General features: G+C 41.7%; 1 protein-coding gene across 1 annotated transcript in view; it reads left to right on the forward strand.

The window, feature by feature from the left end:
- The first annotated feature begins 14,030 nt into the window (after positions 1–14,030).
- The window catches only part of LOC121873108, a 29,627-nt gene continuing 25,305 nt past the window's right edge, over positions 14,031–18,352 (forward strand). Inside the window, exon 1 of the mRNA XM_042376419.1 lies at positions 14,031–14,124. Coding sequence (XP_042232353.1) covers positions 14,031–14,124 — 94 coding nt within the window. The remainder of the gene's footprint in view (positions 14,125–18,352) is intronic.

The raw sequence follows: 18,352 nt of genomic DNA on the forward strand, positions 1-18,352 counted from the left end.
GGCTCCATGCTTGGTCAGTCTGATGTTTGTGTGTGCTGGCTCACTCCACCCAGTACAGTACATGGGAAGAGAGGGTGCTGTAGCACCCCAATATTGGGTATAAAGTACTATACATTGCACCATAGTATCTAGGGCACCAGAATTAATGTTCAGCACTCCCTGGTAAAATTTGGTTCCTGCAGTACTAACCCAGTAACACCCAACAACCTCCCCCATTCATCTCAGGCCAGCCACTGTAAGCAGGACGTCACCACTAATACGGTAAATCCAGTGTCGCAGACTTTATTTAATTTACAGTACAGTTCATTAAATCTTAATTCCAACTACAGTATCTGAATCTTAAAAATTTCCCAACTTTGTCCCCTTTGGTAAAATTTTAATTTAGTCCAACAATCTGACAGCAACTGAAGTCATTTACTTTTGTGTCTGCCATCTGTAGCGCTATAACTGCTTTTTAAACAAAAATTACTGTGGTAAGCAATAAAATTAATACATAGCATATCATAAAATACAATAGCACATATTTTATGTAAAAAAAATAGCTCATACCATACTCAAATCTTCATCTAATTGATGCCACAGTTCAGCCAGGCAGTCAAGTTCAGTGGAGTCAACCAGCTGACTGAGATGTGTGTGTGTGTGTGTGTGTGTGTGTGTGTGTGTAATAATAATAATAATAATTAACGGTTTATTGAAAGAGCTTGGCAGCCAGAAGGCTGAAAATATACAGTTACATATTTGGGGAATGGGTTTCGAATTACAAATAATATACAAGTAACATAAGTGACACAAATAAGACATATAATAACTAGATGGGGAAAAGCTCAAACTACAGTTCATTTCAACATAGTGACAGTGCAAGGAGTAGTGTTTACTGGGAGTGAATACACTGATTTATTACAAGTTATTGATAATTTTTACAATGGTTGGGACTGGGCTGTTCTTATAGCTATCAGTTCGTGCACGTATGGGCTGGATGCGGTTGCGGTGTCGAACAGCAATTCTCGGACTAGGGATCTCAGGTGGTAGTAGGAGCCGGTGTCGAGGATGGTGTAGAAGCTTCCTACCAAACTTGCAGATGAGGTCGTGGTGATGGTCAGTGAGAGTCGAAAGGGTCAGTGTGTTGAGCGCTTCCCGATATGTGGAGTAGGAAGGGGAGAGAATAATCTTGCATGCCCTCTTTTGCACTTTTTCTAGGTGTTTACATTGTGTGGCATTTAGGGAGGAAGACCAGGTGGGGGAGGCATAGGTGAGCTTGGGAAGTATGAATGTTGTGCGTGCGCGCCATGACATCACATGGGAAGGAGGGAGGAGGGTGATTCAGTCACACAGTACAGCTCACTGAATGGCCTTCACATACGTTCACCCCACACACACGCATCTATGCTCTTCATTTTTCTTATTTTATAGTTATATTATATTTTCTTTATTTCTAACTTACATTAGAGTACTGTATTTTAATATTTACTCTTGTTCTGTGGCGAGTTAGGTTGTGTGGTTCGGGTCATGTTGCGTCTCTGTAACAAAGCGTGTTGGCATTCGGGCCTTCGTTGATGAGTGGCAGAAATTAGACAGTGATTACACAAGAGCATGAAGATCGTCTTAATGACGTGAATGTGCAAATCGATGTAGGATTTTTAATGTTATTCGCGTAGTATTGTGCCTTTAGTTAAAACAGTTCATAGTGACATCATTGACTGTGGATGAGGTTGCAAATAACTTGAAGTGAAGATCAAATTGGGGCAAGAAATCAGGCACCACTGCCAACAGTAACCAAGTCGTATTATGGGTGCCACAAAGAAGTTTGTTTTCTTTTGTGTGTGTGTGCTTTCTCAAGGACTGAAATTGTGTCTACATCCACCATTCATAGGGAGATACAGTGTACATAGTGATATCACAAAGAGATATATTCGTTGATGAGAACTGAAAAAGAAAATAAAAGTAAATAATAGTTTAAAAAAACAAGCCTGGTTATCTAGAACAGCATTTTATTGTCGCCCCAAAGAATTTTTTTTCTGTGTTTCTAAAGAACTGAATGGGCATTTGATCTGTCATTCATAGCAAGATACAGAGTACATAGGGATAGTACATAGATATCAACAACTCGTTGAGAAGAACTGAAAAAAAAAACTGTCTTGGGCGGCAACACTGGACGCACAAGAGTGCCAGGGAGGTTAAGACCAGCACAAGGCAGCGAAGTGATTATTTTTTTATCTTTCTTTTTAAATAACATTGAATTGCCATAAGGGCATGAGCACTCCCACATCTCCCTTCACTTAGACTTCAATTAGTAGACAGGATTATAAAGGAAGTCATCCCACTGAGGGGTAAATTCCTCGGTCAGAAGAAAATAATTGCGCTAGCCCAATGGGTGACACTTGTCATGGCAGCCTATACGCAGGCAGCGAGCCTGCGGGGCTTTTGAAAGGACCTTGACGCTAAAGCCCTGCTACCAAGACAGATTAGAAGCAATTATCATGGTAATAATAAAGATCAATATTATTATTATTATTAAGCCGACGATTAGGATTCCATCACCTGGTAAACTGGTGGGCTTAAGGCTGAGTAGATCCATACAAAGTCTGTACCCCCCCCCTCCCCAACAGCAACAACCATGAGGGGTATGGAATCGGGGGCTGAAGCAGCACCAGGAAGTTTGTTGACATGTAATTACTGCATGACGACGTCGGATGTAGATTGTACGGGCCTGAGCAATACAACGTTTAAGACGTTGCTGAATGCGGTAAGGCAAGAAGGCTGTTGCTGGCATTGCCCTGACTGCATAATCAAGGTGAAAGAGGCGATTGCAAGCCATAGGGGAATGAATTTCCTACGGACAAAAATAAATGAAACTGGATCCTTGCTGGTTGCCAAACTAGAACAAGTTGGGAAAGAGATCCTTGCTTAGACTGAGGAAGTAGCCGATAGAATGGAGGTGGTAGTGAAGAGGAGTTATGCTCAGGCCTTAGCAGGGTCACAGAAAGTGGCAGAGAGAAATGCAGGATCAGAACAGGTTCTACAGCAGGTAGGGACTCTGAAGAAGTGTGTCAAAGAGATGGCAACTAGCAGACCGACTGTTAGGGGAGAGGAGGAACAACGGGAACATTTCAAACGCAGGAACAACATAATAGTTTATGGAGTCTCTGAGAGTCAGTCGGAGGAAGCTGAGAGTAGAAAAACACACGATAAGTTGCAGTTTGAGAATATTTGTACAGAGGTTCTGAAGATGCCATCTCCCCCTCAAGATGTAAGGAGGCTGGGACAAAGGCAGGGGGACAAGTCTCGCCCCCTCAGGATCACACAAGTGAGTGAGGAGAAGAAATGGGAAGTTATTCAGCAGTCAAAAAACTTACCAAGGAGCGAGGCATTTCGGAATGTATTCATTCACCCGATCGCATGGTAATGCAGAGGGAACAGCACAAGAAGCTCCTACAAGATTTGAAGCAGAGGAGTCGAGGAAGAACGAGGACGGGTGTATATGGGTTATATCCAGGGGGAGGGTAGTGGAAGCAAGAGCGCCAACACAGAGCCAGGGGGCAGCGGTACACCCTCCACCCACTCTACCTCCCACCCAGGAGGAGGTGAGCGCCATGTAAACCATGACATGTCTAACCTCACCCTGCCAAATACAGTGTATTTAGCAAATACTGCAGCTTCTGAGCATGGTGGGGGGCCGGAGTTACTACCAAGAGCAGAGACGTTACCGAGAACAAACTCCGGCTTGAATGTCATGTACACTAATACTGTACTGACAAGTTCCTTGATAAGAGAGTTTGAAATACTACTGAAGGTACACCAACCCGGTATAGTGGGAGTTGAAGAACTGTTGTACAAGAACAGGAGTATCGACCCAGTGGAATGTGGGTTCAGTATTGACAGATATGACTTATTTATGAACCTTTCTCAAAAGACTTGCAAGAGGGATAATGTTATCTATGCAAGACCTTAGAGCCAGCCAGGCGAGGGTACAGGGAGAGGATGTTTTTGAAGAGTCCAAGTGGTGTAAAATTAAATTAAAGGAAGGACTTTTATTTATTGTTGGGTGTATCTAACAGATCCCCAAACTGTAGCTTACTAAACCAAAGGAACTTAAGAGCTCTAATAGACAATGCAGTGATGCTCAACATTAACCACCTCCTTATCATGGGGAACTTTAACTATGATGACATCGACCGGAGAAATGAGTTCACGCCGAATGATTTTAATAACCCCGCTACTCTTTTTGTAGAAACTCTGAGAGATAATTTCTGTTCCAGCATGTTAAAGACCCGACACTACAGAGGGGAGCAAACACCCAAGTCACTGGACCTCATCATAACAAACGAGGAGGGTATGGTGGCCAAACTGGAACACCTTGCCCCAGTTCGCACCAGTCACCATATATTGTTGTCATTCAGATTTAACTGTTTTTTAGTTCGCGATAAAACCAGGCCAGGGGGCAAATATTACAAGGAAAATTACGATGGGATGAGATAGGAGGGGTATCAATTGGCCTGACTCGCTAAGGAATAAGAATGCAGATACTTCGCTGAATATCATAGCTAGTAGAGTGACCCATTTGATCGATAAATATATACCCAAGACCAAACCCAGTGCCTCTCGGAATACAAGGGGACCCCTACACATGAACCATGTGGCAGTCAACAAAGTTAAGAAGAAAACTAAAAAATTCAAGGTCAAACGATGAGCAGGACAGGAAGATGTATGCAAGAGCTAGGAACCAAGCAAAGGCAGAGTGTAGAAGGGCTGAAAAGTAGTTCCAGAGGCTGGTTGCAAGCAAGGTCAAGTCAAACCCAAAGGTGTTTTACCGCAATACAAAGTAGAAATTAAAAACGCGAGTAGGAGTATTGGACCTGAGCCTTGGAGATGGTAGCTACGCAGATTCTGACCAGGATAAAGCTAAGGCATTGAACGGCTTCTTTTCCTCGGTGTTCACAAGAGAGGATGCGATTAATCTTCCTGCATTTGAGGACAGACAGTTCGACACAGCACTGACCCACATTGTGTTAACAGAAGATGTTATAAGAAATAAACTGTCAAAGCTAAAGGTTCATTAGAGTCCCGGCCCTGACATGGTGCATCCCAGAGTGCTAAGAGAGTTGTGCAACGAGCTTGTCGAGCCCCTGAAGATCCTTTTTTGTAAATGCCTGGATGAACAAAAGGTCCCCAGTGATTGGAAAATAGCTCATGTGAGTCCTATCTTCAAGAAGGGTGATCGTCACTCCACGAATAACTATTGGCCAGTGAGCCTGACCAGCATAATATGTAAAGTACTTGAGAGTATTATCAGAGATGCCGCGTTGGAACATCTACTATGAAACAACCTTGTAAAGGATTGCCAACACGGTTTTGTGCCAGGGCGCTCCCGTTTAACACAATTGCTCAAGGTATTGGATATTTGGACCCAAATTCTGGAACAGGGAGTTAATATCGACAATATATAGATTTTGTCAAGGCTTTTGACAGTGTACCCCATGAGAGGCTGAAAATTAAACTGGGAGTGCACGGTATTCAGGGAAATGTTCTAGCGTGGATCGGAGACTTTCTACATGACCGCAAGCAATGTGTGGTGATAAATGGCATGAAATCATCATATGTACCTGTCTTACTAAAATTTTTGTCTAATGCAAACTATAGCATGATTATATTCAAATTAATCACTATCTTATAAGAATATCAGCAATGTAAATTATATTCCCCCTGTTGTTTGTTTGTTTCATAAATGACCTGAAGCTGTACATTCCTCCATACAAATGTTTGCGGACGACGCCAAGTTTTTTCGGGAAATTAAGAACCAAGTAGACTGTGAAGACCTGCAGAAGATTCAATGTCACAAAGTGTAAGAGGATGAACCTGGGACATACCAACGGTAAGGAGGCGTATCATATGTTCCAGCGGGACGATGAAACTGCATTAATTGAGACTGAATGTGAAAATGACCTGGGTGTGTATGTTGACAAAGAGCTGAAGTTCTCGGGCCATTGTGAGAAGAAGGTAAATCAGGTAACTAGATTATTAGGTCTTATAAGAAGGTCGTTCAGATATCTAGACAGTCCGTCCCTTGTAACAATCTTTAAGAGAAAAGTGCTTCCCCGTCTGGTTCCCGAGATATGCCAGTTGATTGAAAATGTCCAAAGGAGGGCCACAAGACTGGTGCTTGCACTACAGCACCTCAGTTACCCTAAGAGATTAGAGCGCCTGAAATTGCCTGGCTTATATTACAGTCAGGCAAGGGGTGACCTAATTGAGGTGTATAAGAATATCAAAGGGCACTACTCAGTCGAGTGCCCTTACCTGAAGGTGGCGGACACTCACCCCACAAGGTCTCACAGCTCAAGATTGAAGAAGCCGCAAGTCCAGAAAACTCTGTGGAGTAACTTTTTCGGAGTGAGAGTTGTGAACTCTTGGAACAATCTGCCAGAGTGTGTTGTGACGGCACCGAGTGTGAGCTTTTTCAAGACCAGACTTGACCAACACTGGAGCAGGTTCAGATACATTCAGGAGCCGGTGCATGCCCACTACGAGCTGATCAGTGGTGAAGAGGATAAAGGTAAAAAAAAAAGTTTACATACTCAGACTTGAATTATACACAGAAAACAATAATTTTTTTTTTAGTTTATTCTTTATTTTGTGTAAGTGACCAAATTACAGTAGTACAGTAAGTCCTCGCTTAATGTCGGCTCCCTTAACGTTGTTTTGGTACTACGTTGCTATACTTTAGAGACCAAAAATTCGTTTAACGTCCCGGTTACTCGGTACAACGTCGTTTGAGTTGTCTTGGACAACTTTTTACCTTTAAACAATATATGTATTTAGGATGGTGTGTGCATGTAAATGAGTAAAAATAAATGAAGAAAGTTACTATATCTACTGAAAAATAAGTTGAAAAAACATGTAGAGTACAGTAGAATGTCGATTTAAAGAGATTCAATTTAAGATTGTTGATTTAAAGCAACACCCACAATTAAGGACAATGTTTTAAATTTAAAGCAAATCTTTCCTATTTTGCGCAAGTCAATCTGGCGCATCATATTTTAAAATTCGCTCCTAATGTTTCTTTGGACACGCTACACAGTCCTAGGGGAAAAGCTGTACTGAACATGTACTCAAAACAATGTACTAAATGATTACTAAAATTTTTGTCTAGTGCAAACCATAGCATGATTATATTCAAATTAATCACTACCTTATAAGAATTCTAGCAATGTAAATTATCTTCTTCCCGGTCACTTCTGTCACATTTTATAAACAGAAAACAAAAACTCAATCTAAATGAAATAAATAAACAAATAAATACTTCATTAGACCTTCGGCCCCAACTGTCAAACGTGTCACTGTCACCTCCCTCCTCCCCAGCAATATAATTTATATTCTGCTAACTTTAGTCTTTGCCATTTTATAAGATAAAAATTTAAGCCTAAACCACCTTCAATCTTGCCGGAAGTGCGGAGGGGGAGTTGATGTATTATGACAGCTGGCGCCAGCCCGCTGGCCAACCAAGTTTACCTAGTGGTATTTATTTATCTGTCATGTAGAGGAGTTTTGATTTTTTCTCTTATAAAATATCAATGAATGTGACTATAGTAATGCATACAAACACCTCACCAGGCATCACACAAGGAGTTTTGAATTGATGTTCAGTATATGTAATGTATTTCTTGGGGCAAAGGGAGGCTCAGGAACGTAACTCCCATATTTTATCTATTTCTTACGGAGAAAATTGATCCGCTTAACGTTGTTTCGTATAACGTCTCATTTTCAGGAGCGTAACCCCGGCGTTAAGCGAGGACTTACTGTATACATAAGTGCTGCACTGTTTTCTGTTTAGTATGTAACATTTCCCCTCCATCACCTGCATCACCTACCATTCCCCTGAATCACCTACCATGCCTCTTGCCTACTACAATGCTTCATTCTTCCCCTGTAGTGCTGGTAAGTGTTACTTTTTGAAGTTTACTGATTACGTGTATACGTACGTATGTGAGTCAATAATTTTTTATTGTTGTATTTTTGTAGGAGGGGGGAAGAGTGCCTGAATAAGTCAGAATTTGGGATAATTCACCAAGGTCAGAGCCCCATATGTGCCAAGTTATCAAGGTTTCATTTTATTGTACATTATTTTTCTCAGTGCATTCATAATTTAGTTTTTATTCAGTACTCTCTCAATATTTCAGTTCCTGTTCCTTAATCCCTACTAAGTGTGTTAACCAAATAAAGTTTAATTCCTTTTCACACCCTGGCCATTCAGTGTAGATGTTACTACAGGTACTTGTCCCCTTCAATGTGGCATGCTTGATACAGCTCAGTGGCAGTGGCCTGATGGGCTTTTGTAGTTTTTAACTTTCCATTGATTGAGTGTCACCAATCATGTCTTATTAGTGTGCATTAATTTATTTGTCTCATATGATGATGTTCTTAGCAATGGTTTCCTGTACTCACCCTCTCTTAGCTTCTCATGAAGAGTTTCAAACTTTGTTGTAAAGTTCTCTGGATGGATAATGTTAAGGTACTTCAGTATATGTAACCTAATATTGGAAAGTAATAATTTTCAAGGGATTCAGAAACACATAGAAACAGGAGATGTTTATAATTTTGTGACACTAATTGGAAGATTAATGTTACAGAAGTGACCAAGAAATCATTTGACTGAGAATGAGATGAAACAATTGTTAATATGATTGATGAATGATGCTACAAATATAAGAATGATTATTTATTTTACACTGAAAATCCGTTTGTCAAATGAGTAAATATTTTTAAAAGAGCATAAGCAATGTGAGACATTGGATGTGTTTGTCCCCCTGTCCCCATCAGTCAATGCTCATGCCTACTTTTAATTGAGTATTGAGTACAGTATTGATAGTTCCAACTAAACTTACAAAGACTTGCTAAGAGTCTTTGTAAATTGTCCTATTATTGTATAGATAATACATTAAACATTAGAAAAAAATCACTGAAGATCTGTCAGATGGCAGCACAAAAACGGATACAGTGGAGTTGCGATAATTTACGAGTTAGGTTCAGTACACCAACAACAAGGTGGGACTGGGGTGTTGGTGGACCCTCCTGGTGGTCAGCAGCATGAGGGAGTTGAAATTTTTGCACCACTGTTAATAGAAAATATATTTTAAGCTATGCCTAATTTTCTTGTACTGAAACACAAACTAATTTTCCTTTGTTCACTTGAAGTTACTTTGCAACACATTAATTCGCTTGAGAACACTCAGCTATTAAAATTCAGACACTTATTTACGTATCACTAGTTAAACTTATAAGCAGCAGCTGTGCAACACCTCACACATCAGTATCTGATAGGCTGAATCCACCAAATTTTAGAGAAACTTCTACTTCACTGTATTCAGCAGCACCACCAGCTTGCCCGAAGCTACTGTAACTGTTGTAAGGAAAGACAAATTTAGTCAAACATCCTTTCTTATTTTTTTTTTATTTTTTTTTATCAAACACTTTTTACGTCTCTTATTTCACGTATATCAAAACTGCAACAGCTACAGCAGTGTTTTACACCCTCACCTGCTGAGCTGAATGCACCAAACTGGAGATATAGCAGCACCACCACCACCAGCAGAACCTCACGCTGTGGCAGCTGCAGTCAAGAAAACACAAATTTAGTTAATAATCATTCAAACAGACACTTTCAGTCATACAGACTCAACTATATTGAGACAGACTAATCCACTCAAATTTTTGTGTTAATTTTTGTATCAAATACATTTTACATCTCTTATTTCACTGCGCAGTTCCTGAGTTATGAATGGATTACATTCCTGGACCCTGTTCATAAGTCGATCTGTTCATAAGTTAGAACAGTGTTTATTACATAGTTTATGTTAGGTTAAAGCACATCCCTGCTCATACAGTGCAACAGCAACATCCCATACATAACAAATAATGAAAATATTGTAAATTAAGTGGTGCTAAGCAATATAAAGTACAGTGAACCCTCACTTTACACGGTCAATTGAACCCACAGAGGCCCGCGTAAAGCGAGAAACACGTAAAGCGAACAACATAACTTATGGGATTAAATGAAATAGAGACCGGCTGACCCCCAAACTCCACTTTTTCCGACACAATACCTATGTTCTAGTAAAAATACCATCTTAATTTTATGATGGTACATGCACACAATTAATACTTAAGAGAAATAGAGAAATACAGTCGCCAAGTTAATGTCCATTCAAATAATGGACTCAACTCCCTCCCCCTCTTCTCACACTCGCTGGCTCTTCCCTCTCTGAGAAATGTTTGGGGGAAAACCACTAGATTTTAAGGTATAGTAATAAATAATACCTCAAACGAAAGTTAGGATAATATAATTGACATTGATGGATTCCTTGTAAGACCAGGAATATTTTGAATATAAATGTCATATATTTTGCACAAAAGATAACATATTTACTCAGAGTAAACAAAATACTTACATTAGATCTAAAATTTGTATGTCTAATGTAAAATCTATGATGTTTATATTCAAAATGATCATCAAATTGTAAGAATTCCAGCAATGTAAATTATATTCTGGCCCGGTAATTTGTATGAATTTTATGAGCTAAAACAAATATCTTCAATAAATAAACAAAATATACTTAGCGAAATACTATCTGTCAATCAAAATACCCCACCTCCCCCCCCTCTTCCCACCTGCTCCCTGGGTCCTTCCCTCCCTCCCTACCCCTCACCCCCACCTTCCCTCCCTACCAGAGAAATGATTGGGTTATAACAGTATACAGTTGTACCCCACTTAACGCGGTCAGTAAAACCCAGAGGGTACCGTGTTAAGTGAAATCCGCGTTAAGTGAACAACAGAACATATGGGATTAATTCCAATAGAAACCAGCCCGACCCCCAAACTCCACTTTTTGACGACACATAACTATGTTGTAGTAAAAATTTTATCTTAACTTTATGATGGTATGAAAAAACAAGTAATATAGAAGAGGTTAGGTTAGGAAAAATAAAGGTTAACATAGGAAAAATAAAGGTTAGGTTAGAGAAACTAAAAGTTAGGTGGAACACTTACGGTAGTAGAAGAGATGGGTCGGCATACGGGGATGGAGGCTGGTTCCGAGGCAGAGGGCAGATTACTGGCCCTCAGGTGAATCACCATTACTAGGTGAATCACCATCACTGTCACTTACAGTTGTCAGGGCTTCCCTGACAAATCCCTCAAAGTCAACTTCAATTTCACTATCACTGGCTTGGGCTGGCTGTGGTGGGTTGCGGGCGAAGAACTCGGTTATGCTTTGCTGACGGCTGGCGTTGATGTTGTCATGATACACCGTGATGTACGGCTCCATAGCCTGCACCAGCCGGGTATGGAAGACTTCATAGCGGTCATCGTCATTGTCGCGGGAAAGGACGGACTTAATTTTCTCTGCAAACTCTATGGCACACTTAATATCACTATGACTTAAACTAGGTTCTTCGGAGAATGACGCACCTTCTTCCTCCTCTTCACTGGCGTGTTCTTCTTCCAACATCTCGTCGGCAGTCACTTCAGGATCTCTGATCACCTCCAGGATGTCTTCGTTGGTGGTCTCGGAGAAGCCTTCAGCTGTAATATTGAGCGCAGCTTCTCTGGCAAGGTCCACTGCTACTGCAACAGTCTGAACCTGACCAGTCACAGGTTCACTCCTCCTCTCACCTGGTATGCCATGCAACACATGTCTCCATGCGTGACGAATCGTAGCAATAGTCAGCAGATCCCATGCCTCCACCAAGAAGTCTACAGCTTGTTTAACGTTAAACTTCTTCCAAAATTGTTTGACGAGAAGTTCTTGAGCCGCCACCTCTTGTTCCTTGTCCTCGTCGCTTTTGCTCTCGCTGTCGGTGTCACCCAGCATACGCAACTCATCCTTGGTGTTGGTAGAGTCGTTCAGGAGCTTGAACTTCTTTGCAGAGTACGCAGCTTTCACATTGCAGATCAACTCCTGGTCCATGGGCTGGATTAATGACGTAGTGTTGGGAGGAAGGAAGACCACTTTTACGTTGGGGTGACGATCCATAAGTAGGGGCGAGTGTCCAGGTGCGTTGTCAAGGAGCAACAAAATATTGAATGAAACATTCTGTTGCTCGCAGAATTTCTTCACGTCAGGAACAAAACAGTTGTCAAACCAGAAGAGGGACAGAGAAGAGGACATCCACGCCTTACGTGCGGTTAGCCAGTGGACATTAAGCTTGTTCATGTCCATATTCTTGTAGGCGTGCGGCTTGCGGGCTGTGTGAATCACCGATAACTTTGGTTTACAGGTACCGGAGGCATTGGTGGTAAACAGGACGGTGATGCGTTCCTTCTGCAACTTCCGACCCCTTACCTTGCTGGCAGACTGGACAACGAAGGTCTTGGAAGGTAGCTTTTTCCAGAAAAGACCAGATTCGTCCATGTTAAACACCTGGTCGTCAGTGTACTGTCCTTCCTCCATAATCTCACGTAAGAACGGAGGAAAATCTCTAGCCGCCACACGGTCAGCACTCGCTTCCTCACCACCAATGTTGATGTTGGTGATCTTGTTCCTCTTCTTAAACCTATGCAGCCAACCAGAGGAAGCATTGAAGGGTTTGGGCTCTGCAATTCCCAGCTTACGTGACACTGCTGCGTATAGCTCATGTGCGTACTCCTGCACTGAGCGCGTGTCCACCGCCATGTTGCGTCGCGCCTGACGAATCAAATAATTCACCAGCAAATTTTCCACTTTTGCCAGCACCCTGTTCTGGCAATACCTGATAGATGAAGCACCTGCAGACTTTGTGATTTTCATGTGCTCTGATCTTGGCTGCATCCTTCTTGATCGTGCGAATCGTAGATTCGTTGACACCATGCTGGCGCGCGAGATCAATTTGCCGTGTTCCTTTCTCCAAATCTTGAACAATTTGGTACTTCACCTCGTAGCTTAAGGAACGTCGTGTCTTCTTTGGCTTAGTGCCGCTGGGTCCAGGTAAGGAAAGGTCTCTCTTTGGTGGCGGTGGTGGTCCGGTGGAAGCCATTTTACGGACCAATGGATGCGCGTTTACACGGTGTGGCCTTGAGGGATGAAACTGCCGCGGCTAGGTCAAGCGTCGTCTTTCCTCCCTCCCTCCCTCCCTCCCTCCCTCCCCCGGGTGGTCACGTCATAATACTTTAAGCCAATTACAGCTAGCAGCAGAGGGGGGTAGGGATGCATGGCCAATCACAGTCCTATACATCATATGACGTCAGTGATAACGCAACAAAGACACACACTGCGCAACCTTACCGCGCCGCTTGCCCAAGCGGAGGGAGGAGGAGGGAGAGGCGAGAAGCACAGGCGGGTGGCGCGTGGGGCAAATCTAAAAATAGCGTCTCGAGCCGGACACTCACCGCGTATATGTGGAAAAAATCCATGTTAAGTGAAAGTTCGCTTCTGGCGAGGCACCGCGTTAAGTGAAACCGCGTTAGGCGGGGTAATACTGTATTTACATTTTTAGTAATAAATAATACCTCAGACTAAAGTTAGGATAATATAATTGACATTGCTGGATTCCTTGCAAGACCAGGAATATTTTGAATATACATGTCATATATTTTGCACAAAAGATAACATATTTGCTCAGAGTAAACAAAATACTTGCATTAGATCTAAAATTTGTATGTCTAATGCAAAATCTATGATGCTTATATTCAAAATGATCATCAAATTGTAAGAATTCCAGCAATATAAATTATATTCTGGCCGGATAATTTGTATGAATTTTATGAGCTAAATAAAAAAAATTATACTTCACCCGCGTATATGAGTAGATGCACCGTGTAAAGTGGGAATTCCGGTTCTGGCAGGGTACCGCGTAAATGTAGAAACGCGTAAAGTGAAACCGCGTAAAGCGAGGGTTCACTGTAATGTATAAAATGGGATTTTAGTTACAGATTTTTGTGATAAATATATTGGGAACCCATTTGTAAGTGCTGATATTCATAAGCTGGGGACTGCCTGTATTTCAAAACTAAAAAACAATGATTTTAACAAATATTTGCCAAAGTATGAGGTGATCGCCCTATGTTTCTGACGTGCCAAGTCCTTGTCCAGAAGTCTGCTGTAAGTGCTACTGCACTGTTGGATGTTATCTATCACTTCAATCGCCCTCTCCATGGTGAGTTACTTCGCTTCATTCGTGTAGTACTTGAACAACTGAAGGTCAGCCAGACTCAGCCACTGTCCCATCACTCTTCTGTCACTCTTCTGTCGTCCACAGTTGCTTCCTCCTCCTCCTCCTCCTCCTTGTGCCTTTTTGCATTTTCTGCCATATGGAACACTTGCTTGGCTGTGAGGCACTTATTCATGGTATCAATGAGCTCCTCCACATCATCCTCGTTGATCTCCTGGAAGCTGGGGTCATCTCACATCTGGTGACTTAGCTGGAGGATTTCAGTAACATCCTGCTGCTTCTGCTCCTTCAACCTCAGGCCAAATTCGACACCACAAACCATTGTGAGCGTATTCAGTGATTCCCTTCCAGCTCTGCCCAATGTTGAACAGGGCATCTTTAATGATGTAAGACTTCCTGAAGTCCCTCACACTCAGCTGATCATTCATCTTGATAGGCTTTCGCCATCTGCTTAATCATCGCCTTCAGGTTGAGCCTCTTGAAGACAGCGGCGCCTTCCTGGTCCAAGGGTTGCACATGACGGGAAGCAGAAAGTGAAATTAAATGTCGTCTTTGATGGCATTGAGTCGATATGGATGGCTGGAGGCCTTGTCTAGGATGATGAGGGCTTTGTTGGCCAGGTTGCACTGTTTGTTAAATTTGTAATGAAGGGAATAGAGTGGAAATGTGCCAGTCTTCAAAAATATCTGATGTCATCCAGGCTTTCTTGTTTCATTGCCAGATAACAGAGAGCATGGGCATCACCACATTTTTCACAGCACGTGATTTGGCAGCATGATGGATGAGGAGTTGCTTCATCTGGCCTGTTCTGCTTGATTTGAAGCCTGGTGCTTTGGCTTCAGTCTTCATAATATAGGTTTTGTTCACCATCTTCTTCCAGTACAGGCCGGTTTCATCACAACTCTACACTCGGTTAGACATGTAGCCACCCTTCTCAATTGCATGCTATAGTGCAACCTTAACTCCTTAATAGCAATGTGATCTGCTGACACAGCCTCTCCAGACAGCTTCACATTTTTTTGGTCCACACACTTGATGTTGTGAAGCCAGCCTTGACTCGCCTTTAACTTCATATCCTATGGTGATTTTTCCTGCTTGGCCAGGATCTTCTGTAGATCAACTGCTTCCTCTTGAATCATGGGTCCACTTACTGCTGCCTTATGCATCTGCAACTTCCATCTCTTGGTATGCAGTTGCCTTGAGGTGCTTTTTGGTGGACACTCTTTATCGTGCTTTTATTCAATCCCAGGTGACGAGCAATAGCAGACACAGCAGCACCGGCTTTGATTTCATTAATTATCTTAATTTTTTTCCCCAGAGTAATGTCTTGTAGGACTTTCTCTTGGGTGTTACTGAGGATGAAGGTGAACTGGTACGGTGCTTACTAAGTCCTGCTGAGGATGTAGGTGCTCAGACATTTTAGTGTAGTAGAAACCTTGGTGTAGGTTGAAAGGACAACTGCGCTAAAGTGAGTGTGGACTGCGTAGGAGGGTATGGGAGGGAGGCTGAGGCACAGTTGCCAACTCTGATTTTGCAGCCACTATACCAAATCCATCTTTATCATTACTAAACTGACTTTATTTTTTTTTTCAATTTCATGGAAATGAACACACAATAAAGGAAAAATTACCGGTAATTATGCTTTAACTTAAGTGATATGACTGGCATGTAATAAATCTGTTGACACAATCACTGGCAGTTTAGATGTACAGGGTGGCCAAGGCATTGCCTCTGGCCTTCTTGCCTCCTCCTTCCCTTCTGACGTATGATCATACAGTTCAGCAGAAATTACCAAACACTTTGTCCATGATACATACTGTACTGTATCCAGGTTCTTTTAGCATATCATCATTACCTAACCAGATTTTTCATTACTAAGTTTCCTTGAATTTGGTACAGTACTGTAATGAAAAACACCAAATGGAAACCCTGCAGCTGAGCTCTCTAAGCTGGAACTTACTCACCAAGTGCATTGACTCTGAGAGTCAAACGCTGCAGCCTCACTGTGATGCATCAACCGGAAATGACAAGTCATCATAAAAAGTATTAACCCCTGACTCAGTCCCAACAGTTTGTGTACACGAGACTGCACCTGAGCTATAGATAACCCTGAGAGTACATTGACAACCCTGAGCCTGGCAGCACTATATATAAACTTTGTGGACAACCCACCTCTCATACCCTCCCTCACTACCATTCTCACTTGCCCTCTGACCTACTCCTACGGGTACCCAGCCATCACCAACACCTTTTCCCGCCCTGACAAATTATCCCTCCTCCAAGAGACAGGCCTGACACTTGACATTATGAGGGACCTGCCACGCTTTGCCATAAGTAAATGAATTGTGTCGGGAATTCTCCCTCCACGCACTCATCCTCCTGTCACTATATGAAATTTGCCGACATAATCCATAGCCATTCAGGCACTTTCATCCAAAATCACGTGAGTCAAGAAGGCAATCATGAACCGCACATGCTTCCCTGTTGGGTACTGTAAACACTTTTCTGTTTCACCTTGCACAGGATGCAAAGAGGTTCCCAATAAACTAGCTCCCACGTGGGGTAAAACTGAATTTGACCTTAGCCTTGAATTATGAAAATTTGAAAAAAAATAAATAAATAAAAATGGGTAGTATTAGAGGTACAGTACACTCTCGATTTAGCAGAAAAAAAAAATTCTGTTATTTTTCGCTTGATTTAGTGAACTAGTTCACTAAATCGAGATTAATTCCGTTAATATGCTCAAACCTACTGTGCGGAGACACTTCAGACATATGATATGTACAGTCGGGGTCAAAAGTCTTGAACACTTAGCAATATCTGGCATCTACTTCTGAGTTATACATATATGATTGGGATATACTAATAACACTACTTGTCATCACATTATGCCTGAACCACAAAATGGGATAAAACTCTCCTTAATACCTTAGATCTCCGGGTACTTACATGCCAAATACTGTCAAGTTTTCAAGACTTTTGACCCCGACTGTACATAGAACCATTAGTAACATTATTCATGGCTTACTTTAAACTAGGGGGTTCAGTGTTTGTTTTCAACTTTTTCTATTATTTCCAAACTTTTTCCAATTGATAGACACTCTTTTGACTTTCTCCCTCACACCACTTCCTTTCTGAGACTTCTGATAGACTTTTGGCATGATGTCTCAGCCCAGTAGTTAGTTGACCAAGAGGTAGCAGTGAACAACACATGCGGTGGCGGCAGAACGCAGATAGAGTGGACGTAAACAAACCCCACGCACCAAGTGGTGCATTTGGCGTGGAATTTAACGGAATCACGCTCGATTTAGTGAACTAGTTCACTAAATCGAGCAAAACGAACAGAAATTTGATTTAGCGGAAAGGGGTGGCTCAAATTAGTTTGTTAAATCGAGAAAATACTGTACAGTACCTGCAACTTTGCTTGAGCAAATTTCAAAATTGCAAATTTTTGCAACTCTACTGTATGAAATTTATATACAATAGTGCCTCCATTAACAGCAATAAAAAAAATTCCATAAATCAAATTTCCATTGGTGTACAGTGCAGTACTGTTATTATATCTTGAGTCACCAGACCAAACTTGACCAAGGTGTGGGTTACCAGAAAATCAATACAGTACTGTACAGTATACTATGTAGCTCTTCAATTGACACTGATGAGTACATGATGTTTAATGATTAATTTGGTTAATTAAACTTTACCTTAAACAACATGTAAACCTCAATAAATGATGGGGTTAGGTTCAATGGGAAACATTCCTAGCCAGTCCCCAAAAACACATGTATCACCGACAAAAAAATTCCTACACCTATAAAACAATAGAAAACAATTAAACAACACTCCCCACATCATGAAGAACAAGCCTGGTCATCATCACATGTCCCCTTCGAGGCTAAGGGAACTCTTGAAGGTGGAGTGGAGACGTCATTCTGACTCCCACACACCCTCTGGAGAGTCTCGTGCAGCTTAACAATGGTCAAATTTCACCTCAGAAACATGGTTGTCTTGGAAGCCTTGGCCTTCCCAGACATTTTCAAAGTTACACTGCTCACTTCACATTCACAAAAGTACTTGTCACAAAAACAGAGCGAATGATGATAACTTAAAAGCAATGATAGTGGCAGACACTGCTCACATCATTTTCACAACAACTGAGGTGAAGCACTTATCAGTTACAAAAAAACAAAAACAAAAAACACAGAAAATATCA

This window comes from Homarus americanus, unplaced genomic scaffold, assembly GCF_018991925.1.
Source record: "Homarus americanus isolate GMGI-L3 unplaced genomic scaffold, GMGI_Hamer_2.0 scaffold32929, whole genome shotgun sequence".
NCBI classification, from domain to species: Eukaryota; Metazoa; Arthropoda; class Malacostraca; order Decapoda; family Nephropidae; genus Homarus; species Homarus americanus.